The sequence below is a fragment of the Antechinus flavipes genome, chromosome 1, assembly GCF_016432865.1.
Source record: "Antechinus flavipes isolate AdamAnt ecotype Samford, QLD, Australia chromosome 1, AdamAnt_v2, whole genome shotgun sequence".
In the NCBI taxonomy this organism is placed as follows: domain Eukaryota; kingdom Metazoa; phylum Chordata; class Mammalia; order Dasyuromorphia; family Dasyuridae; genus Antechinus; species Antechinus flavipes.
This window is the reverse complement of record NC_067398.1, coordinates 286,347,275-286,372,601: the sequence shown is the minus strand read 5'-3', so window position 1 is coordinate 286,372,601 and position 25,327 is coordinate 286,347,275. Positions and strand designations below refer to the sequence as shown.

The following is a 25,327-nucleotide window of genomic DNA, read 5'->3' as shown; positions in this document are numbered from 1 at the left end:
TTAATTATTAATTACCAGTATTGAAGACAATATTTGAATAGTTTCTTTCTGGCTGATTACAGTATTTTCTCCTTGACCTGACAATCCTGGAATTTAACTACAATATTCTTTGGAGTTTTCATTTTGGGGTCTCTTTCAGAAGGTGATAGGTAGATTCTTTTAATGATTTCTTGTTATCTAATCCCTTTTTTTGATCACTGCTTTCAGGTAATCCAATATTTCTTAAATCATCTCTCTTAGATCTATTTTCTAAGTCTGTTGTTTTTCCACTGCAGCATTTTATATTTTCTTCTATTTTTTTCATTTTTAAAATTTTGTTTGACTGATTCTTGGTGTCTCATTGAGTCAATAGCTTCCATTTGTCCAATTCTAATGTTAAATAAATTATTTTCTTCAATTAACTTTTTTATCTCCTTTTCCAATTTTAATTTTCCAATTAAACATTTAAAGAAATTGTTTTCTTAATGGATGTTTTTTTTCCATTTCACCAAATCTATTTTTTTAGGAGTTGTTTCCTTCAGTCAGTTTTTGGGCTTCTTTTTCTAAACTGTTGCATAGCTCTCATTTCTTTTGCCAATTTTTCTTCTACTTCTCTTACTTGATTTTTAAAGTTCTTTTTGAATCCTTCCAAGAGAACTTTTTGAGCTTGAGATCAATTTATGTTCCCCTTAGAGGCTTCATTTTTTGTCACTGCTGTCCTTTTCTGAGTTCTGTGATTCTCCCTATTGCTAAGGTCAGGGCTATTTTGGGGTTTTTTTTGCTTGTTTTTTTTTTTAAGGTTTAGCTTCTAGGACACAAGAGAGACTGTTCCAAGCTTCTTTTGCAGGGGATCTGGGGTCTCTCACAGATTTTCTGTGCTGGGTATGAGGTGCTACCACTTTTCCCACTGTGCTGTGTTGATCTGGCGTAGTCCTTGAAAACTTACATTGTGCTAAAAATCAGGGGCTTGCAATTTGCTTCTGTGCTGGGCCTGGAGATCTCAGTTGGCTTGCTTAGCCACTGGCCCCCTGAATCAGGATAAAGAGGCACCCACTACTGATCTATTCTTTGGCTAAGAGCTTCCTGCTAGACTTCCCACACTGCACTCAAACTGGGCTGCACTTCCTTTTTATTCAAGTGAGACAAATCTTTTCTGAAATCCTTCTAAGATAACTTAAGCTGGAAAATTGTTTCACTCTATGTTTTTTTAGGTTCTGTCACTCTAGAATCTGTTTAAAGTCTTGATTTCACATTGTTTCTGAGGGAAATTGGGGAGAACTCGGGCAAGTTCTTGGCTTTTCTCCACTATCTTGTGTACAAAAATATTTATAGTAATTCTTTCTGTAGTAGCTAAGAATGGAAACTGAGGAGATGCCCATTAATTGGGGAGTGGCTAAACAAGTCATGGTATGTGATTGTAATGGAATATTATTGTGCTGTAAGAAATGAACAGGATAGTTTTAGAAAAACCCTTGGAAGACTTATATGAACTGATATAAAAAGAAGTGAGCAGAACCAGAAGAACATTGCACACAACAATGTCAATATTGTGTGATGAAGAGCTGTGAGTGACTTGGCTTTTCTCAGCAATGCAAAATTCCAAGATAATCCCATAGGATTCACAATGCAAAAATAAAAATACTATCCTTCTCCAGAGATAGAACTGATATTGTCTGAATATAGATTAAAGCATAATCTGTCTCTTTTTCTCTCCTCCCTCCCTCATCTCGTTTTCTCCTTTATTTGGTTTTCTTACACAAAATGACTAATATGTAAATGTTTTATATGATTACACACATATAGTCTATATCAATTTACTATATCAGAGAGGAGGAAGGGAAGCAAGGGATAGAAATGTTTTTTACATGTAATTAGGGGAAAATAAAATATTATTTTAAAAAAGAAATGAGTAGGTTTACAGACAGAGGGAGGACATTCTAATAGAAACAGCATGAGTAGAGGCATTGAAGCCATTATGAGGCTGATGGAAACAAAGAACAAAGAGTTAGGAAAAACTGGGAAGCTGCAGGAAATAAAGCACACACGTATCAAAAGGCAGAGAAGTCTGAACTGGGTGTATTTGATAACAGGAAGTCACTGAAGGATATAAAGCAGAGTCATGCTAAAATGAAAGTCTAAAAAGGATTGGAAAGGGTGAATTTAGGGACAGAGAAACTAGGAAACTGTCATGGTAGTACAGGCCAAAGCTAGGGTGGGATATACCCTTGATGATTGTGAGCTCTGAATCTTTTTGGAAAACAGTTAAAAACCTGACAATAGTCTCCATGATGAAACTAAAATGAATTAAGATTAAAATAAAATTTATGCAAGCCTCCTGTGTATCATAAATACCAAGGATGAAAGAAATCCAAGGACCCACCTAGATAGAAGAATTTCTGGATGACAGTCTAAAAAAAACAATGAAAGACAACAATTAGAAAGCAGAGTTTTGATATTTCCTCTAAAAAAGTACATTTATGGAAAGTCACAAAATTTAGCACTGAAAAGGACCTTGAAAGCCATCTAATTTAACCTCCTCACTTTAAAGATAAAGAAATTGACAGCCTAAGATGTTGTGATTTGTCCAATATCACACTATTAGAATATAGCAGCTAAGTTGTACAGGGATAAAACCCTGGGCCTGGAATCAGGAAGAATTAAATTCAAATCTAACCTCAGACATCTGTTGTGTGGGCAAGTCATTTTACTGCCTGGTTCAGTTTCCTCAACTATAATTACAGTACCTACTGCCTATGGTTGTTAGAAATATCAACTGAAATAATACCTATAAAGTGCTTAACACATGCTTGACACACATAGTAGGCACTACATTGTTTTTTCCTTCATTTCCTTCCTTCAAACTTGGAAATAAACTCAAAAATTAGTTTCAAATTTAGTGCCTTCCACTTCATAGACCATCAGCAATCACCATGGCCAAGACACATGAGTTTGTTTTTTGGCAATGAATTTTCATTCTAGCTTTTTTTTTTTAACAGGGATCTCTACTATTAAAGTTTTTAAAGTGTTTGACAGTTTTATAGTTGTTCAGAGAAAAGATGCTCTTAAAATTTAAAAAATAAGTATGATAAAATAAATAATCTATTTCAGAAGTTGTATAATATAACACCATGATTGGATGAATAGATTTGGCATTAGGAAGCACATTCCACTGTGAAACTAAACAATTAACAAAAAAATCAAAAAAACAGTTCGAGCTCTTTAAAGAGCTCAAAATATGGTATATTTATTCTAATCAATTCAACTTACCATGCCTATGAAATGGGTCAATTCATAAGTGATATTTCATAAGTGTCATCTTTTACTAAATTATTGATAAAAAAAATAGCCAAAAATTTTATCAAACTAAGAGGCACTAAAGTATATATATATATATATATACACACACACACACACACACATACATATTACATGTGTGGATGAATGTAAATACATAGGACCAATTTTGGAGTCAGCCAAATTTGGTTTCAAATCTTGCCTTTCATGCTGTACAATCCCAGATAAGCCACTAATGTTCCCTGTGCTACAAACAGGTAACTAAAAACCAGATGTTACAGATGAATTTAAAAAATATGCATTGGTGAAGAGTTTTAAACATTGGGAGCTTCCTACTCCAATGAAATTAGAGATCAAACTCCTCCTATGGGCCACTCTCCTTCCAAGAAAAATTAGTTTTCCATATGGAAAGAACATATTAAATAAGGAATGTGACTGTAAAGGAGACTGCCTTTTTTATGGCTCTCTTTCTTTACTTGCTAATCATGATGGGCAAAATTAGTTTCTATGCCTAATTTTTGCCTTATGAATGTTGTTCATTCACTCATTCAAAAATTTACTAAGCATCTATTTATATTCATATACGGAGTGGGAAGTGGTTAGTCTCAGAGATCTAAAAATAAAAGATAAAATTCTTCCTCATCCTTGATCCTGATTTTAAAGACTTTATTATTGTTATCTTGTAATTATAATTAATGAATAGTAATCCAGCATAATCCCTCAAAATCCTTCCTAATTTTATCATGCAACTTATGTTTTTTTTTAATTATTCAAAACATGATTGGAAGGTTTTAATAGCAAATGGGGTCCTACTTAAACCCTCCAAAGACTTTCTCTTGGCTTACCTCTGAAAGCTCACCAGCTAGATCACCACAGAAGAGATCGATTGGAGAGTCTGAAGCCTTAGGGTTGATCAGGAGGGCATCAAATTCTTTGCCAACCTCAAAGTTTCCAATTATATGATCTAATCCCAAGGCTGTAATGTCAAAGCAAAGCAGTCTTAGGGTTGATCAGGAGGGCATCAAATTCTTTGCCAACCTCAAAGTTTCCATTTATATGATCTAATCCCAAGGCTGTAATGTCAAAGCAAAGCAGTAAGTTTATGGCATTTTTGAATCCTCAAAATGCTCAAGTGTCCCAAGACTAATGTCAAATTTATGAAGTTGGCTTGTGTTCTGGTGTTTATATCAATAGAGAGGGAGAAAACAACTGTTTCATGTCAAGCATAAAAGAAATTAAACTTTTGTGCACTCATTTCAGTTAGTTATAGAGATAAGTAGGTAAATTAAGTATATTGAAAATGAAGTCTAAGAATGAAATGTCTATGTTCTTTTTTCACTCAAAATGCAGTAACTGGCTGTGATCTTGGGCAGGGCATTTAACATCTCTCAACCTCGATTTTCCCCAATGTAAAATAAGGGAGTTGGATTTGATGGCCTCTAAGATCCCTTTTATATCTAAAAGATGATTTTACATTTAAAATTTTTTCTCTTTTGAGCTGAGCCAATGAATTCTGAAGACCTCCTGCTAAACATAACCCTCTCACACATATCCACACACTCATACTACCCCAACAAATACCCACTTATCATATACCACCATTACCTAAAATCTACTAGCTAACTGCATCCTCTTTGCTATTGAATCTTCCCTTCTGGTTCCAACTTTTATTTTTTCTTCTATTCTGTCACATACTTACTCTTTTGATACCAAGATCTATTTTTATGGAAGTGACATTATTTCAAGATGCTATGTGATACAGTAAAAAGAATGCTGAATCCAGAGTCAGAACAGTATCTTATTTTGGATATTAGTTATGAGGCCACTGATGACACTCTCCCTTAGTGTCAGTATTCTCATCTATCAAATTTTTAAAAAGCCAATAGGTTGTGAGACTCTCTCTCCCTCTCCCTTTCCTTCTCTCTCTTCCTCCCTCCTTCCCTCTCCCTCTCTCCTTCCTTCTTCCTCTCCTCTTCCCTCTCCCTCTACTTTTCCCTCTCCTCCCTCTTTTCCCTTCTCCTTTTCCTTCCCCTCTCCCTTACTCTCTCCCTTCCCCCCCATACACACACACACAGTACTTTGCAACACTATATAAGTGTTATTTATTACTATTACCTTTAAAAAATCAAGTATACCATTGCTTATATATGTCATTGGTGCAAATCCTCTCAAAAGAAAAACGCTTCATTTAAAAAAAAAGAGAGAGCAAATTATTTAATGACTTGGGTATCTCAATGGTATACTTTATACAGTAACTCAGAAACCCTGATCATCAGGCCAAACCTAAAGTTTAAGGAAATAAGGATTCAGTCTGCAATGCCTCCTTTTTCTTTTTTCTTTTTTAAAGAGAAAGATTTTTATTGCAGAAAGCAAAAAAGACATTGTAATAAAGATTCATTTTCTGTGGAAAAAGTTTTTGTGCTTACTTTGCCCAGGGAGAAGTTGATTAACTAGATGAGACGTTCAAGACAGATACTCCCTCATAGTGAGAGAGCCAAAGAGGCTGCAGAAAACAGAGCCTCCTAGGGAGGGTGTTGGCTGGGGGTACCAAATATAACATATGCAGTATTCCTCACTTGTAATCTCCAATCTCTGCAAAGAAGAGAGGGAGCTGCATTTTCTTCCTTTCTTCAGGAACAAGCTTTATCAATGTCATTAAGGAGTACATAATTGATCCTTTCTATTGTCATTCTTTCCATGCACTACAGTGTAGCCATTGTATTGTTATGTTTGAAAATTAAGGTAAACTGGGAGACAACAGTCTGAACATGATCAATTTATTAATTAGGTTATCAGTAACCAAAAAAGTATGTCAAGGGTTTCTCTCTAAGACCAAAGATCTTTGCAATGCCTTTTAATGATGGGTAATTAACTTCATGTTCAAACATTCTTTACTACTAGAGTTTATCTAGTAAATAAACTGGAATCCTCAAAATATAGCTTTTCTAAAATGTAGTTTTTCTGCCCAATGAAATTACTAGGTTCAAATTTAGAGCTAAACAAAACTTCAGAGATGCCATTTAGTCCAACCCCTTATTTCATTTTAGGAATCTAAGAGACTGAAAGAGGAATTGACCTGACCTGGTTGAGTCAGGATTTGAACTCCACAATCTGGAATCTGTGCAATGCCACCAAGAGGCACTCTGTAAAACCAATCTACATATTGGTAGAGAGGTACACACCAAGACTACCAGAAAAGTTTGGATAAAAAAAAGCAAACTTGTTTATTTCATTTGTAAAAGTGATTTCAGGAAACCAACATCCTTCCAGCATTGTACAATTGTAAAGTGATAATCTCTGAAATAAACAAACAAATAACAAGGAGGCGACTTTTGATCTTCAAACATCCACTATGTCTGAGAAGGATTTTGGCAAAATTAGTGGGAAATGAATTTCACTTTTTTTTTTAATATTTATAGAAAGGTAACTTTTTCCCTCCTCAGGGAAAAAGTCTGTAAGCCAAAGAATATCACAAGAAAAACAGGGTGCTAAGGTCATTAAAAATGGCCAGAGCTAGATGTCTTCAAATTAGTTTTTTTCTTTGTATTTTTGTTGGAGAAGAACTGAAAGTAAGAACACTTGGATAACTGGAAATTCTTCTTCTATTGATGTATGAGACATCTGCCTTTGGATTCTAGAAGTATTTGTCTAGTACACAGAAAACTAATACTGCAAATCAAGTCAATCTGAAAGACTGTAGACTTAATAAGCCAGCAACCAAGGATAAGGATGTTTCTGATTATACTGATTTGGATATTTCATTAATACTTGCATAATCTGTCCATCCCTAGTAGACACTATCAAAGAATCCAGATAATCTTTTTTTAAAAATGATTTGATTAATTTCACTGAATTTATAAACAGACTCAAATCCAGATAAATCAAAAGGCATTGATTAAGTGGCTAGTAGAGGGTTGGTGCTAAAAAAATCTGCAAAGATATACAAAGGCTGGTAAATACCTCTAATGCATTTATAGAAGGTATGTTTTATTGAAAACTATTGCCTTGTAAAGGAATATTTCAATTCTTTGAGTATAGGAATAAATGCTATAATCAAATCTACCAGAAATTTTAAGCATTGGGATGCAAATAAAATAAAAAGCATTCATTAAGTGTCTACTAAAGGCCAATCACTATTAGGTCTGCAGAGGCATACCAAAGTTGGTAAACAGTTCAAATCCATTTATAGAAGACTGGTTTTACTGAAAACTACAGCCCTCTGGAGGAAAATCTGAACATCCAAATCAAGAAATATTTGTTAATCAAGGACTATATCCAGAGAACTGTGCTAGATGTCAGGGGAAATATAAAGTTTAAACAAAGTTATATGCCTGCTCTCAGGGACCTTTTGGATATAAAGAGATATAAAATATGACAGATATGAAATGCCAGTTACCTTGGCTTCCTCCAAGAGTTGCTAGTCTGAATACTTCTTTAAGAGTGAGGCTTTTCTCATTTACTTTTTTCATGTAAAGAGTGTTGGCTACCACCATTGTTTTTCTGATAGCATCAAGCATGGAAGAGGAATAACCACCAGCAACATCTACAATAGATTAAAAAATACATATATTAAAAATAAACTCATGCATTTAAATAAGTAATTAAGTACATAAGCAATGAAATGTCATGTAATAGTGCATTGGATTTGAAATCAGAAAGTCTGGTTTTGAATCCTGTCTCTGAAAAGTGTGTAGCTACAGGCTGTTTCTGGCTCTCTGGCTCCCTAAATACCATCATAGTTGGCTTATCTTTGCTTGTTCAACTTCCTGGACTTCAGGGGGCAACAGTTGGATTGCATTTCAGATACTCCCTTTAGTCATTTAAGCTTCAGAGCAGTTGCCCTGCCTAGACACCATTATTACCTCCCCACCTCTTTCCCAATACACATTGCTACATGATGTCCTAACATTATTGCACCTCCAGACTGAATATCTGTTTTAATTCATTCCTTAATGATTAACATACTTTCACCACCTCATTCTATTGCCATCCCTATGATTTTGAGCCCTTGGCTGCCATTTTTCAAATTCTGTTCTTGTCCTCCATTGATACCTCTTTTCTGATTTTTTGTGGTTAAATTCCTTAAGAAGGCTGCCTATAAATGGTTTCTTCCTTTCTTCTCCCTTTAAAGTTCTCCACAGAGTGGTTTCCAGTCTCATTCAGCTCAAACTGTTCTCTCCAAAATTACTATGATTTCTTAACTGCCAAATCTTTCAAAGGCCAGAGCCTCTGCTCCATCTTCATCCTTCTTAACCTTTTTCTAGATAGACTGTGACATGGTTAATAGCCTTCTCTTTGACATTCTCTTGACTCCAGGTTTTCATGACCCTGTTTTCTCCTGATTTTCTGCCCACCTGTGTGAACACTGCTCAGGATCCTTTATTGGATAATAATCTAGGTCATGCTCATTAAATATGGGCAATTTCACCATAAGTCTTATGTCTTGGGTCCTCTTCTCTATATATATTATTTCACTTGATGATTTAATCAGATTCAATTATCAACTCTATACAGAGGATTATATTAACCACTCTCCTAACATCTAGTCTTATATTTCCAACTTACTATTAGACATATCCACCTAGATTTACTCCAGACATTTTAAATTCAACAGTCACTTTCAATTGTATAATTTTCATTCTAAAGCCATATAAAATAAGACAAAGAGGTGCCAGTGCACATTCTGCTCAGACATCTGGACATGATGTATGCTTCCTTAAATTAACAGGTCATCACACATCTAAAAACATCTACAATGTACTGTTCAAATCAGGAGGCATCAGTTGATCCATCAGCCACCTAGAAGGCCTGGTCAATATCCAAACTGGTGGGGGAAATACAGAGAGAAATCTTATTTTGCTGAATCTGTCAGATGTCTGAATTGCTGGGGTGTTCTTCATTGTTTATTCATTTTGATAATATCATATAAAACAACTTAGATTCTTCAAGAGTTAGCATTTGTACTTAGACAACTACTGAGAACATAAAAAATGTTCTAACTTAAAAGGACAAGAGAAAATGCAAGCAAAAGAAAAGAAGAATTCCAGGATGTTTTAAAATTGTTTTAACACTAAAGGAATAATAGAAGGCCATTCAGCAGGTCTAATACCAGTTCTAATGAACATGGAAGGTTTGACCTGTATCAGGTCAACCCTATCCTAGGAAGCTCACTATATTGGTGCCAGACTAAAGGTAGACATCTGATTACTTTTACTGCTGCTCAGAAATTTTGAGCTCCATTAATCCATCAGCCTCAGACTGTGCAGGATGGGTTTTAGGAATGTGATATTGTGGTCAGCTGAATAATAGTCTTTGAGGTTATCCCCTTTCAAGTAGCCCTTTAAGTAGACATTTAAGAGCACTGGTGTATAACAGACAGAAACACTGAACCAGTGTCCAGAAAGTCCCAAGTTTAATCTTTCCTCTTTTACTCATAAACTATAAGATGATAGGCAAATCCTTTAATACATCTGAGCCTCACTTGGGGAAAATAATATCTCTAGGTTGTTGTAAGTCTCAGACAAAGTGGTACATGTGAAATGTTTGTCAAAACAGGGCTAGGGACCTACTAACCTGTGCCCAGTCCAAGCTTCACATTATGTTTCAGGACATTCAGCACATTTAGTAATCCACTGGAGATCCTAGAAACAGGAGAGAAAGAAAATCCAAAAAAAGAGTACAGAACCTGCTCCTTCCCACTTTTTCTTCCTTTTTCTTTTTATTCTTTTATCCTTCCTTTGTTCTTTTTTCTCTCTCCCTCTTCTCTCTCTCCTTTCTTTCTCTCCATCTCCCCTCATCTCTCCCACTCAGTGTCTCTCTTTCCTTCTTTCCTTCTCTATCCCTTCTTTTGCTTCTCTCCCACTCTTTTCTTCTCCTTTCCTCTCTTCCACTCTCTCTTTATGTCTGTTTCCCTGTTCCCAACATCATACCAAAAAAAGCTATTGCTTAAAAATTTAGGTGGTAAGAAGTGTCCAAGTTAAATTAATCATAGGAAAAAGGAGGATAACCAATCACAAAAGCCTCACTCTGCTGCTAGGTCATTTTGCCAGTTAGCCTTCAGGAAGGAAATGAAATAGCATCATCATAAGAGGAAAATAGAAGGGGAATGGGTGAAGAGGAGAAAAAAGTTATCTAAATGGAAAAGTAGTACATAAGTTTTGAAATGAAACCCAAAGCTAATCATACTATACTGATTTGTTTATTTGGATCAGACCCTTTGGCCTAATATACAAATGGAGGAATAAAAACTTAATTTTGTCTTTTTGTTTGGTCTCAGGGCCTGAAGGTCTTATTAGATCATATAAGGTTGATGATTTAAGATGAATATATCCTCTTTAGTTGTAGAGATGTGAATGGGGTTGGGCTAAATAAAGTAAGGCCTACTTCTGAGCAAATCTTATATAAGTTAGCATCAACAAAGGAGGGGTAGTCTTTTTGGATTTGCTTGACTGTGGAGAGGAATAATTGTTATCATATTTGCAAACACATGTGTGATAAAAAGGGAGCTAGCTAGGTGGCACAATAAATAGTGTTGGACTTGCAGTCATGATGACCTGAATTTGAATCCTTCCTTAGATATTCACTAGCTGTGTGACTTTGGGCAAGTCACTTAACTTTAACTTCATCCGTAACCTGAGAATAACAGCATGATCCTCATATGGTTGTTGTGAAGATCAGTTAAGTTACTCTAAGTGTTGGTTATATATACGCTATCATTATGAATTCCTTATATTTATATTAATGAGATATTTCTTAAAATCAATTTTTTGATCTTGTCTCTCAATAACCCTGCAAATTCAAATCATTGACTTGGGTGCACTCCAATGAATGAGAAGCTGTATATATCCTTGTGAAATGTTTATTTACTAAGAGGATTTAAGAACTTTTCTTTTCCTTATTCATTATCTCCAGCAAGGGGACTTTCATTTGGAGCTAGTCTGTATCTGGCCCAAGACAACATGTAATAAAGTATTGCTCACCCTGAATAAAATGTTATATTCCATGTAAGGACAAATAGGGAGCCTGCGCATCTGAGTAGCAGAATAGTAATGAGACAGACACTGAGAATTCTAATTTTTCCTATGAGAAAAATCTGTAGTGCAGATTACAAAAGTGTAGGACCAGATAAAACAGCTGGATTCTGAGACTTATAAAACTCCAGTTTAAATGGGATTATTTATAGTTTCTGAGAGGACAAAGTAAGAAATAATCATTGTGATCTTTAATAGATCATGTAGCATAGGATAGAGAAAAAACTTGGATAACTTTCAGATGCATGGGGATTTCAAGGTTTTGAAAGACACTGAGGTGACTTGATATATTGACTAGATTCTAAAGTCTGCAAATCAGTCAACAGCATCACATACAATGTCACTCACACTTTTCCCCACAGAAACATTTTCTTTCTATATAATCTTACATTGAATTAAGGAGCATGTATCAAAACTGTTAATACCATTTCTTTGTTTAAACAGTATTTTAATTCCTCCCTCCCCCATTACATGTAAAAACAACTCCATTGTTGGCTCCAATCACCACCCCAGGAAACAAATCAAAAAACTCTTTGCTACAACTCATCTGAAGTTCTCTCTTTTCTATTAGATGATAGGGTTCATTAGGGCAGGAAATGTCTCATTTTTAAAATTTGTATCTCTAGTATCTAACAATGGGCATCACACATATAGTCAATACCCTTTTCTTTCATTCATTAATCTATTCATTCACTGTTAAGCACCTCCCCCCTGAACTTAGAATTCCTCAAAAATATACTCTCATCTACTTACGACAAGTTTGAATTGGGACAGTGGGAGACTGAAGCTCCACGCTCTTGAAATACTTTGAGCTCTTCATCAGAGAGATAGCAGCCATGAGCCATCACTGTCTACACAAGAAAAAAAATCACTTAAGTTTACTTCTTAGTTGCTATGATTTTAATATCTGCCAATTTGGTCTTAGATATATGGTATGAGTTCATATTTTTACTGTTATGTTGATAAGAACATATGTAAATTACTTGCACATATTAATAAATAATTTTTTTTGGCTATGTCTTGCCTCATGGAAACTCTGCAAATTATGTTATCTGTAAGATGATGGGGCAGGACTAGAGAATCTCTTAGCTCCCTTTTAGTTCTGAAATCTATCATTCATTTATCTCCATTGCTACATAGTCAGACTTAATTATTAACTCCAAATCACAAAATGAATTCCTATAAATACTGAGGGTTTCTTATCTTAAATAAAATTTCTTTATAAAAGAAAAAAAGAGGTCTCTATTCAACAGAATAGATGGGATGTTGTGGAATCATAATTTGATATCATTTCTTCATTTTGCTTAAGTTAGCTTCCAAAGGCCTTGTGACATGATGCTATTTCATCCTTTTAGATGAAAAAATTATATTTCTTTGAAGGAAAAGCGCAGCATGGGATGGAATCTCTGATAATAGGCATCCCTTTGTTTTTAACTGAAAAAAACCTTGCTCTCAATAAAGCAGGCCTTGCCTAGCGTTTGAAACCACTGCTTATCTCTCCATATTTTGGCAAAATCTGTAAGGTTTTACAGAACAGGACCTTTCTCTTCAACAACTTTTACAATGAGAACAAAGAAATGTGCAAATATTTTTCTATTTTGAACTGCCAATGACCACAAACTACTTCTGCAATAAATTTTCTACAGTTTATATGTAAAGAAACTACATATGCCCTTTAAAGTTTAATTGATAAATCACATGAAAATAAATGCAAGAATGAAAGCAGGGTTTATATCCATTTACAACCTTTATGTTATGCAAAAATTAGTCTTTTCTTGTTTCAATGGTCATGTTCCCATAAATCTGAAGTTGCCATTGAATTTTTGTTTCCATTGATTGAGAAAATAAAAATTTGTTTCATGAATTAAACTACCTTTACCCTTTTTTCTTGAGGTTCAAAACACATTTAAACTGATTCTCCAAATAGGTCTAATGCAGGGAGGCAAAAAACACAGGAATGGTACTCAGAAAGTTTATTTCACTCCATTAATCAATAAACATATAGTTAGTCCCTACTACATGTTAAGTACTATGCTAATAAACACTGGAAATAAAAATAGTAAAAAAGTAGTTAAAAAAAAAAAGTAAAACACAATCCCTACCCTCAAAAGGCTTACAATCCAATGGGAAAGACAACTTGCAAATAAAAAAATACAATCATATGCAGGCTATATATAATCCTACACAAACTGGAATAATTAACAAGAGGGAAGCCATTAGAATTAAGAGAGATTGAGGAAGACTTCCTTTAGTAGGTCATCCCTTCCTGTAGAAGGGACTTAAAGGAAACCAAGGAAGCTAGTAGTTGGAGCAAAAGAGTTTACTTTTCAATAATTTCCAATAATTGAAGAATCAAATATAAAATCCTCTATTTGGCTTTTGAAGCCCTTCCTACCTTCTCAGTCTTCTTACAATCTAGTGACCCTGGCCTCCATCCAGTAATTTAATATAATATGCAAATTAGTTTAAATTCTATTAGAATATATCAATAGTTAGTAGAATACAATTCAGAAGTATACAGACTAGAAGTTAACATTTGCAGATAATCCTCATTGGGATTTCTGAGAATTGACTATATACTTATGTCACTCAATAATAGATATTTAATTTAAGAAGAGAGAAAACATATCCTTGTTTTTAATAAAACCATCAATCTACAAATGGCATCACAGCCTCACATTTATGTAGGGTGTTAGGGTCTAAAATAAGTTTCACTTATAGCAAGTCTGCAAGATAGAAAGTTATATTATTATCTCTGACAGATGGAAAAATTTAGTGTCTATGAATTTAAATAATTTTTTCTTTGATCAGAAAGCTAAGGAAGTATTAAGTCTTCTAAATTCAATGCTCTTCCTTTTCTGCATGGCTACAGATGAATTGTGCAGATGCACAATTTTTTTTATTAAGAATTATGTCTTCATAAAGGGGGAATCTGACCTGAGAAAAATTTAGATCAAAGATTACTTTTCTAGTATAAAGAACTTAAAAATTAAAATTGTGAGGACCCTACACACCTCTCAGATTAACTAATGATAAATGTTGAAAAGCATGTGAGAAAGCTGGGACACTAAAACATTGGTTTTTTTGTTTTTTTGTTTTTTTGTTTAATTTTTATTTAATAATTACTTTATATTGACAGAATCCATGCCAGGGTAATTTTTTAACAACATTATCCCTTGCACTCGTTTCTGTTCTGATTTTTCCCCTCCCTCCCTCCACCCCCTCCCCTAGATGGCAAGCAGTCCTATATATGTTGGATATGTTGCAGACACTAATACATTGTTGATAGAATTGTGAACTGAACCATTCTGGAGTGCAATTTGGAACTATGGCTAAAGAGCCATCAAACTGTGCATACCCTTTGATGCAGCAGTGTCTCTACTGGGTCTGTAATCGAAAGAGATTTAAAAAAAGAAAAAAAAGAAAAGAACTCACATATGCAAAAATGTTTGTAACAGCCCTTTTTGTAGTGGCAAGGAACTGGAAACTGAGTGGATGTCCATTAATTGGGGAATGGCTGAATAAGTTGTTGGATATGTATGGTATGAAATATTATTGTTCTATAAGAAAATATCAGTTTTGATGATTTTAAAAAGATGTGAAAAAGATTTAAACGAACTGATAATAAATGAAGTGAGTAGAACCAAAAGAACATTGTACACAGCAACAACAAGATTATGTGATGATCAAATATGAAGGATCTGGCTCTTTTCAATAAAGAGGTTTTTCAGGCCAATTCCAATAGATTTGTGATGGAGAGAGCCATCTACACTCAGAGAGAGGACCTGAATGTGGATCACAACATAGTATTTTCATCTTGTTTGTTTGTTTGATTTTTCTTTCTTTCTCATTATTTTGATCTGAAATTTCTTGTACAGAATGATAAATGTGGAAATATGTATAGAAGAATTGCACATGTTTAACATATATTGCATGATTTGCTAAGAGAGGTGGATAGCAGGAAGGGAAGGAGAAAAAGGGTGAGTGTTGAAAACTATCTTTACATATATTTTGAAAATAAAGAACTATCGTCAAAAATGAAAAAAAATTAAGGTTAAAAAAATAAAATTTTCAACATATTTAGTCAAAAAAACCTGATTAATAAATATCATAAAAGCCTGTCTTTTACATTACCTTGTCTGTCAGGAGATTGTTTTTGTCATATACATCTGTGTAATTCTTATAATTAGGAAATAACTTTTTCACAGCTTCAACTTCATCAGGAGTCTCACTTATGTGGCTCTACAAGAAGTAAGATGGTATTTTCAAGGTTTTTTTTTTTTAAAACATAGTTTTTTCCATCCATGATGGAAATTATGATCTTTCACATACAATACAATAACAAATTAAATCTGTTCAAAGTTAAACTCTAGTCAAAAATTTTGAAATTCAAAAACTTAATAGAATAAGTAAAGAGTTTTCTGTGAAGACAAAGAAAATGCCTTTTTCTGGTAACTTACCTTGTCAAAGATGAAGAAATCTATGTTACTAAAAAGTTTAGCAGATATCAAAGAATATAGGTGACATTATTTAGTGGAACCATGCATTGAACCAGGAGTCCAGAAACCTAGATTCTAGTCTTATCCCTTCTCTAAAGGTGTTGTGTGACCTTAGGTTAAGTGCCTTTATCTTTCAAGTTCTTACTTTCCTTATCTGTGAAATAATGACATTCAAGGTCCTTTCTAATTCTAACATGCTATGGTTCTATGGCCCTGTTTTGCTATGGTCTTTAATTTAGTTTTTTTCTGGGGAAAGAGACTATGCTCACTTGTGATAAGTTCCCTGCCTTCAATCTACACAACTCTCTCTGTTTGCTTTCTTATAGGCCAAAACGATGTAAATCACCCCTTGCACATTTCTTAGAAGATTGCTGTGTAATCTCTAGACTAAAATAAAACTAATCTCAAAGCAATCGGTGGTGGTGTGTATATAGGCTAATAATCCAGTAAGCAATTTAATTTCAAGAATGGCATTGTAGCATTCCCCTTATCATCGGTATTTATAGTTTGTACAGTTATATCAATGAAATAACGAGTGAATGAATGAATCAATTAATTATATTTTCATCAATGTAAGTATTAAATTGTAAATACAGATCCCAAAGAGAAAGAAAATCAAAACTATTTATTTGTCTTTTTGACAGATTGGTGCTAATCACTCTTCTATAACTGTTTTGATGATTAGCATTCTTTCTCTAGGCATAGATGTAGTAAAGATTTGATCTTTGAAGTTCATCAACTGGACAGAATTGCATAGAATGTTGGAGACAATTCACGTAATTTAGCTCACAAAAATTATAGTGTTCAATGCACAAATATATATAAAAAGTAGGATACAAATGATAGTCAAAGTTAATGAGTTTCAGGAAAGCCAGACTTTATTTTTTTTAAATTACCATAAAAGTAGTTAAGAATTTTTGTACTACCTCTGCTCTATCTGTCCTTTCTTGTAGTACCATTGAATTACTCTTAGAGAAATTTTACTACAGTGTATAATTAAGGCTTGACATTTTACCACAGCTGTAGGCTTTTTCAAAATTTCTCAAAATTGCAGCAACTTAATGATAAAGTGAGATGTAGGGTGGTTTGCTTTTTGTTTTTGGTTAGCGCTGTTAAAATGAGACACTTGGAACAAAAGGATCTTTAAATGCATTTTTGTAAGGTGAAAAATAGGTTTTTAGCTTTTCAAATGGCAGTGAGTTTTCCCCTTGAAGAAGACGAAATGTTCTGAAAAATGTCATATAAAATACACTAAGAAAGAAATAAAATAACAATTTAAATCTTCAAAGAGAATAGCTAAACAACCTCTCATTATCTGCCACATTAATGGATTATGAAAACGTCTTTTTCTATAATAGCATTATGGGCTAATAATTCACCCAATAGATCAACAAATCCAAGAAAAGACTAGTGGAAGGTGCAATAATAATGAGAATGAACATTTATGCAGTATTTTAAGATTTATGAAAGAAGTAGTGTCTAGTTAATACTTCAGTTTCCTGATGTGTGAGATGAGGGAGTTAAATAAGATGATCACTGGTTTTCTAATTGTAAACTACTAAGATTCTATGAGACCCTGAAAAAATTAAGGACTAATCCAAGTCTGTGCAGTCCAGAGACAGCAGGCAACTATTATTAGATGTGAGAACATAAATACCCACCTGAATATGTAGCTTGTGGTCCTTCGCTATCTCACCAAGTTTATGCATCAGAGTCTCAGAGCAGGAAAGGGAAAAACGTGGGGTCACTATAGGCTTTACCCTAGTATACTGGAAAACAGCCAAAAGATATTTAATATAAAAACATGAGGACTTGGCCCAAGAAAACAAACCCCAGTTTATTACTTCAAAATGAAAAGGGGCTGACTTTCCAGTCACATGGTTTTTTGTTTTGTTTTGGAGTTGGAGTGTTTTTTTCAATTACAAACCTTGATTTCAAAATATATTTATAATACAGGGCTAGGTATAGACATTACTGAATTAATTATAAGGTACTAAGACACCTGAACTGAGTGACCCTCCTCCCAAATTCAGGCTGATAAATATATGCTGGAGAGATTGATCTAACCAATTGTTAGTTTTTTTCCAACTAAATATAATTCATTAGGAATAAGCTATACCCAAATAATCTACTAATGAAGATCAAAACCAGGACAATGCTGCATAATCTAAGAAAACTCAATTTAAAGAAATGTTCTACATTTTATATCAGAGACATAATTATAAGTTTGCTGTTTTATAGCATTACTTACTTCCTTTTTTAGCATTTCATCAACAAACCTATGAAAATAACAAACAACAAATTAGGCAAAGCAAAAATTTACAAGTAAGCCTTCTTTTAAAATGGTAATGGGTCCACATGACAATTTTTATGCAAAAACCCTCTGACCTCACATCGATTTTATCACTGATAATTAAAGAAAAAGAAGTGGTAATTACTATGCTTTTTCATTTTGAATCAAAAGCATGCTGAGTAAAATCAAGTGAAAACATAATTATATATTCTAACATCCATAGAAAAGTTCTATCTCCTTTGGACTGTTCATGAGTGTTTCCACAGGACTAAATCCATTCTAGTATTTCAAGCTCTATTTCTGGAATGTTGCAAAACATTATGTTCCATATATAATATGGTAGTAAAGATTTAATCATGTTTTGAGACTTGGAAGTCAGGGGGCTATTTTCAATTCATAGCAAGTAGACAGCTACTAGTCAACTTCTAATGGACTTCTTCACAGAGACAAGTTGCAGCAGGCAGTTGGAGAAGAGAAAATTAGTGAAGGGAGGAAACAGAAACTGGTACAGTGGAGTTAAGAAATCATATGTGTGGTAAAGGGACTGGTGACAAGTTTATTGTAAGTTATAGAGGAAGTAACTGAAGATGTTGCCATCTTCAGATGCATGTAAACTGAAGCCATTATATATAGCTACTACTTTCATAACTATTTCCAAAGGGCCACTAGCTGGCACAGTGGATATAATGCCGGTCCTGGGGTTAGAAAAACTCATGTTCTTGAGTTCAAATCTGGCCTGAGACACTTACTAGTTTTGTTACCCTGAGCAAATCACTTAATCTTACCTGCCTAAATTTTATTATCTGTAAAGTGAACTGGAGAAGAAAATGGCAAAACCACATTATCTTTACCCAAAAAATCCCAAATAACTGAAAACACTATTGAAAACAATGGAATCAATTTTATATCCTTAGAAGCACAGCATTTAATTAATTTCAATTCCATTAAGTGTCTTAATACATGCAAAGCATGGAGTTGGGGTATTTAGGATAAAAAAGATAAAACTTCCTGATTTCAAGCGCTTAAATGGTGGTGGATGGAAGGGCAAGAAACAACACATAAGCAAATACTCAATTCAAGAATAATATAAGTATTACAAGGATGGAATATGTATTCCATGTCAATGTATAAAACAATAGCAAGCCTTTGTGTTACAATCTACATGCTATTCACATGCATAATAGTTGAAAAAGCTCTATACTTATGCCAAATCATAGTATAGTGGTTATCAGTTTGCAAGGATTATTCCAAGAGCACAAACTCTGGAAAGTCCTTGCAAGCAAGATAAGTTTTGCTCACAAACCAAGAAATAAACCGAATCCTTGTCATCCCATGATCAATTCTAAATGCAGAAAAGTTCATCAGTAGATAATGAAACTTTTTTGATCATAGCAACTAAAGAAGGGAGTTGAAAGTGCTGGACCTGGAATCAGAAAGACTAAATGGGACCCCAGACACTCATTTACTCTGTGATCCTGGGCAAATAATAGTACTTATTTCCTAGGATTGTTGTGAAGGTTAAATGAGTTAATATTTGTTAAGCATTTAAAGTGCTCTTAAATGAATTTATTATAACCATAATAATCATAATTATTGTAATAAAAATAACTTCTACAATGTTTCCCTTTTCTAGGAACATTTAGAAGCTAGCCATCCTTAGCTTTACCTGCTATAATTGAAAAAAGAATTATTTTTAGATAAGTATTGAAATTTTTTTGACTCTTGTAGCACAAATGAATTCTTCATATGGGGTACTCCTTCTATGCATTTTGAGACAAAAATATTTGAATACACTTGTCAAATCATCAATGTATTGTGGTGACAGTCCTTTTGGGAGGCAGCCCAACCCCACATATCCACCCACCCACAAAACACAAATCAGGTTCAAGATCTGCCTCTGACTTATATTGGCAATGTAACCTTGGACAAGTCACTCATTTCTCAGTGTCCTAGGCAATCTTCAAAAAGTATAAATTGTAGAAACAGCAATGACTTGAATTAGGCAAAGGGTATTTCTTCACCCAAGACATTATTACATCAAAGAAATTATGATGTACCTATTACTTTCTCTACTTTAAGCACTGAAATTAAGGAAATGTTGAAGGAATTGTTTATGCAATCCATGGGGCACACTAATATCATTAGAAAGCAAAAAAATATGCAATTTTTCATAAAGTGTGGCATATTACTCAGTTGTAATTATTTGGGGTTTCTTAATTACATTTGTGTAATACAAAGATCTCCCTACTTGCACCCCAACTCCTCTTTAGAAACAGCCCTGTATCAAGGCAGTCTGACTAGCTTTTTTATATAAGTGAGCTGAAGGACAGAGCTTCAGCTCCTTGTATCCTTCAGTGTCTCATTCTGGCCTTTTATCACTACTAAAAGATTTAGCTGTTAAAAGTGGAGGATTCTGACCTGACAGACAGATTTCTTTGATTTACTGATACCAAGTAAATTCAGAAAATAACTCCCTTATCTATCTCTTGCAGCTGAGAATATACATTTTTCTCTAGCAAGTATATGATTCTTTTTATATAGCCATGTGTTTTATGAATACCTATCTTACTTTTCTTTGTTTCACACATTTTTACTTTGAATAATGTTGCCCTAAAAATGTGCATATCAGAAATCTCTTATGTGAGGCTGAGGATAAATTGCCAACCATCTTGCAATCCCCTTTCCCCTCCAGCTGAAATAAATACCTGCTCATTTATTAATTACTCTTAATATTCAATTAACAGTGACTTCAAGAACCCAGATTGGTGAGTGTCAATCCTTTTAGATTCATAAAAAAATTCAACTACAATACATATTGTGGTTGAGATTGTCTGATTTTTTTGTGACTCCAAGGACCTTACAGTCTAAGGGATTTTTCTTGGCAAAGATACTGGAATGCTTTATCATTTTCTTCTCTAAGGGATTAAAGTAAAATGAAGGGACTTGCCCAGAGTTACATAGCTAGTTAAGTATCTAAGCTGTAAGAAATTTAATAACTATTTATAAACCAAGACAAAGGTTTTCACCTTTTCTCCTTCCTTATCCAAAATCAATTAGTGTGGTAAATCAAAATACTGTCTTAAAGATTTAACCAGGCCAATATCTTAACACACATAAAAAGAAATTCTAAGTTGGGGCAAAAAGGTACTCTTTTGTTTGCTCAGATAGATCAGTCTGGGGAAAGTGCTGATTCTCTCTTGTTTTAACAAATTATGTGGAAACTGATGTCTCTATTGACCAAGATTTGGGGGACACAGGTCACACACTCCAAGACTCTAATTTTAATATATAGCTCACCTTCCATTATAATATTCATTCTCTTGTTGACCTATCAGAGTTGATTTTCACTTTCAAGTGAATTCCTTTTCAAAAGATTTTATAACTATCAAAGGTCCAAGAGGTTTGGTTTTTTTGGTTACGCAGGGGATAATAAGCTTCTTTTGGTTGACTTTTTCAGATTTTGTCAATAAAATTGATCTTAATTTACCCAGAAACTTGGTGTAATGGTAACTTTTTAATTGTCATAAAATCAAATTTGAACTTGGGTGTTCTTGACTTTAGGCCCAATGCTCTATCTACTGAATTGCCTCATAATACTTCTATTTTTTATACACACACATAAGTATGTATACTTTATATGAATATATACATGCAAACATATATACACAAAGATATATATGTGTGTGTATTTATACTCAAGGCTATATATGTATATATGCATAAACACACATGCATATTGGATGGATATTTAAGATAGAAATTGAAAAGCTCTCCATCTCAAAATATACCAGCATTTTACCTTTCTGTCTCTTTAACTGATTCCTCCATGGTTTCCTTGTATTCTGGAACAGTGTCATTCATATCCATGCAAACTTTGCCCACAAATGCTCGCTGCCCAAATTTATCTGAAAATGTGAATAAAATAAAAAGCCAATTCAGATTTTCTGTTGATAGAAAATTATTTAGCCCAAATCTCAACTAATTTAGTTTGGATATTTGGAGGTCAGAAGACATGATTTAAAATTTACCACTTAGTGTTGTAATGACCTCAGGAAAGTTATTTACCCCCTTGGGCCTCAATTTCCTCATCTGTAAAACGAAGGTGATACCTGAACCACATATCTCATAGGGTGACTGTATGGCATAAATGAGATAATTCATTTAAAAGTGTTATATGAATTATGAAATATTAAACAAATTAAGTTATTTTAATGTACCAATTAACCCATCCAAAGGTAATAAGCAAATTATGACCCTGAAGAGCATCTAAGAGGAGTGTTACTCATACTCTATCATTTCCCAGTATGGTACATTATTTCTCTTTTTTTTCCCCTCTCAATTTACTATTGCATCTATTCACTATTTTTTCACTCTTCCTTTAAGAAAAGGAAGTCAATTAGTCAATTATCAATAGCAAATTCAGTTCCAAAAAAAGAAAGAATGTTAAATAACTCAGTCTATATTCATGATTTTGATGGAATTTTAATTTCAGTTAGAAAGCTAAACAGACACAGAGAGGTATATATTATGGGCCAGAACCCTGAACTTGAAACAAAGGATTCTTACCAGGTACTAAGTCAGTGGAATTGATGGAGACAATAGTTATCTCATTTAGCATGGTTCAGTAGGATTGATTTAATCCTACAAGGAAATGTTATGGGCCAGAACTTTTAACAAAGTACTAAGTGGAATTGAGGAGACAATGGTTAAATCTAGTTTAGCATTGATTTAATCCTACAACAAATAATGGTTTCCTAGTGATATAATGATTGGTGCATACTCAGTGTGGGACATATAAGGAGAAGCTCTCAGAGCCTCAGCCAGGATTTAGTTGGAGAGATTCAGAAGCCAGAGAAGACAGGCCGGAGCCAACACCAGACTGAAAGGCTCTCCAGAAAGCTGCCCAGCCCCAGGAAGGAGATAATAAAGAATCTGTACTATCAGAAAGCTAACTGGGCCACAGGAAAGGATTCAAGACTTGGAAAGAGACAATAAAGGATTTGGACTTTAACATCTGGCTGTATTTGGGGTGATTACTGAACTGAAACAAAGGCTACCTCCAGAGATCCCAAGAAAACCCCAACAAGAGAACATTACTTTTTTATATATATGTAATAATTTTTTATTGACAGAACCCATGCCAGGGTAATTTTTTACAACATTATCCCTTGCACTCACTTCTGTTCCAATTTTTCCCCTTTCTTCCTCCACTCCCTCCCCTAAATGGCAAGCAGTCCATATGTTAAATATGTTGCAGTATATCGTAGATACAATATATGTTTGCAGAACCGAACAGTTTTCTTGTTGCACAGGGAGAATTGGATTCAGAAGGTATAAATAACCCGGGAAGAAAAACAAAAATGCAAATAGTTTACATTCATTTCCCAGTGTTCTTTCTTTGGGTGTAGATGCTTCTGTCCATCATTGATCAAATGAAACTGAGTTAGGTCTCTTTGTCAAAGAAATCCACTTCCATCAGAATACATCTTCATACAGTATCATTGTTAAAATTCATAATGATCTCCTGGTTCTGCTCATTTCACTTAGCATCAGTTCATGTAAGTCTCTCCCAGCCTCTCTGTATTCATCCTGCTGGTCATTTCTTACAGAACAATAATATTCCATAACATTCATATACCACAATTTACCCAGCCATTCTCCAATTGATGGGCATCCATTCATTTTCCAGTTTCTAGCCACTACAAATAGGGCTGCTACAAACATTTTGGCACATACAGGTCCCTTTCCCTTCTTTAATATTTCTTTGAGATATAAGCCCAATAGAAACACTGCTGGATCAAAGGGTATGCACAATTTGATAATTTTTTGGGCATAATTCCAGATTGCTCTCCAGAATGGTTGGATTCATTCACAACTCCACCAACAATGCATTAGTGTCCCAGTTTTCCCGCATCCCCTCCAACATTCATCATTATTTTTTCCTGTCATCTTAGCCTATCTGACAGGTGTGTAGTGGTATCTCAGAGTTGTCTTAATTTGCATTTCTCTGATCAATAGTGATTTGGAACACTCTTTCATATGAGTGGTAATAGTTTCAATTTCATCATCTGAAAATTATCTGTTCATATCCTTTGACCATTTATCAATTAGAGAATGATTTGATTTCTTATAAATTAAAGTCAATTCTCTATAGATTTTGGAAATGAGGCCTTTATCAGAACCTTTAACTGTGAAGATGTTTTCCCAGTTTGTTGCTTCCCTTCTAATCTTGTTTGCATTAGTTTTGTTTGTACAAAGGCTTTTTAATTTGATATAATCAAAATTTTCTATTTTGTGATCAGTAATGGTCTCTAGTTCATCTTTGGTCACAAATTTCTTTCTCCTCCACAAGTCTGGGAGGTAAACTATCCTATGTTCCTCTAATTTATTTATAATCTTGTTCTTTATGCCTAGGTCATGGACCCATTTTGATCTTATCTTGGTATATGGTGTTAAGTATGGGTCCATGCTTAATTTCTGCCATACTAATTTCCAGTTATCCCAGCAGTTTTTATCAAATAATGAATTCTTATCCCAAAAGTTAGGATCTTTGGGTTTGTCAAACACTAGATTGATATAGTTGACTACTTTGTCTTGTGAACCTAACCTATTCCACTGATCAACTAATCTATTTCTTAGCCAGTACCAAATGGTTTTGGTGACTGCTGCTTTATAATATAGTTTTAGATCAGGTACAGCTAGGCCACCTTCATTTGATTTAATTCCCTTGAGATTCTCGACCTTTTGTTCTTCCAAAAGAATTGTTGTTATTTTTTCTAGATCATTAAAATATTTTATTGGAAGTCTGATTGGTATAGCACTAAATAAACAGATTAGTTTAGGGAGTATTTTCATCTTTATTATATTCTCTCAGCCTATCCAAGAGCACTTAATATTTTTCCAATTATTTAAGTCTGACTTTATTTGTGCGGAAGGTTTTTTGTAATTTTGCTCTATAATTCCTTACTTTCCTTTGGTAGATGGATTCCCAAATATTTTATGTTGTCAACAGTTATTTTGAATGGCATTTCTCTTTGTATCTCTTGCTGTTGGATTTTGTTGGTGATGTATAAAAATTCTGAGAATTTGTGGGAATTTATTTTGTATCCTGCTACTTTGCTAAAGTTATGAATTATTTCTAAAAGCTTTTTAGTAGAATCTCTGGGGTTCTCTAAGTATACCATCATATCATCTATAAAGAGTGATAGTTTGGTTTCCTCATTGCCTACTCT

General features: G+C 34.0%; 1 protein-coding gene across 1 annotated transcript in view; it reads right to left on the bottom strand.

The window, feature by feature from the left end:
* The window catches only part of GDA (guanine deaminase), a 111,727-nt gene that overhangs the window by 11,570 nt on the left and 74,830 nt on the right, over positions 1 to 25,327 (bottom strand). The window contains exons 5-13 of the mRNA XM_051962130.1: positions 21,895 to 22,000; positions 18,054 to 18,081; positions 17,464 to 17,571; positions 15,438 to 15,545; positions 12,057 to 12,154; positions 9,847 to 9,914; positions 7,670 to 7,816; positions 4,119 to 4,249; positions 2,360 to 2,387 (exon numbers count right to left, since the gene is read on the bottom strand). Coding sequence (XP_051818090.1) covers positions 2,360 to 2,387; positions 4,119 to 4,249; positions 7,670 to 7,816; positions 9,847 to 9,914; positions 12,057 to 12,154; positions 15,438 to 15,545; positions 17,464 to 17,571; positions 18,054 to 18,081; positions 21,895 to 22,000 — 822 coding nt within the window. The remainder of the gene's footprint in view (positions 1 to 2,359; positions 2,388 to 4,118; positions 4,250 to 7,669; positions 7,817 to 9,846; positions 9,915 to 12,056; positions 12,155 to 15,437; positions 15,546 to 17,463; positions 17,572 to 18,053; positions 18,082 to 21,894; positions 22,001 to 25,327) is intronic.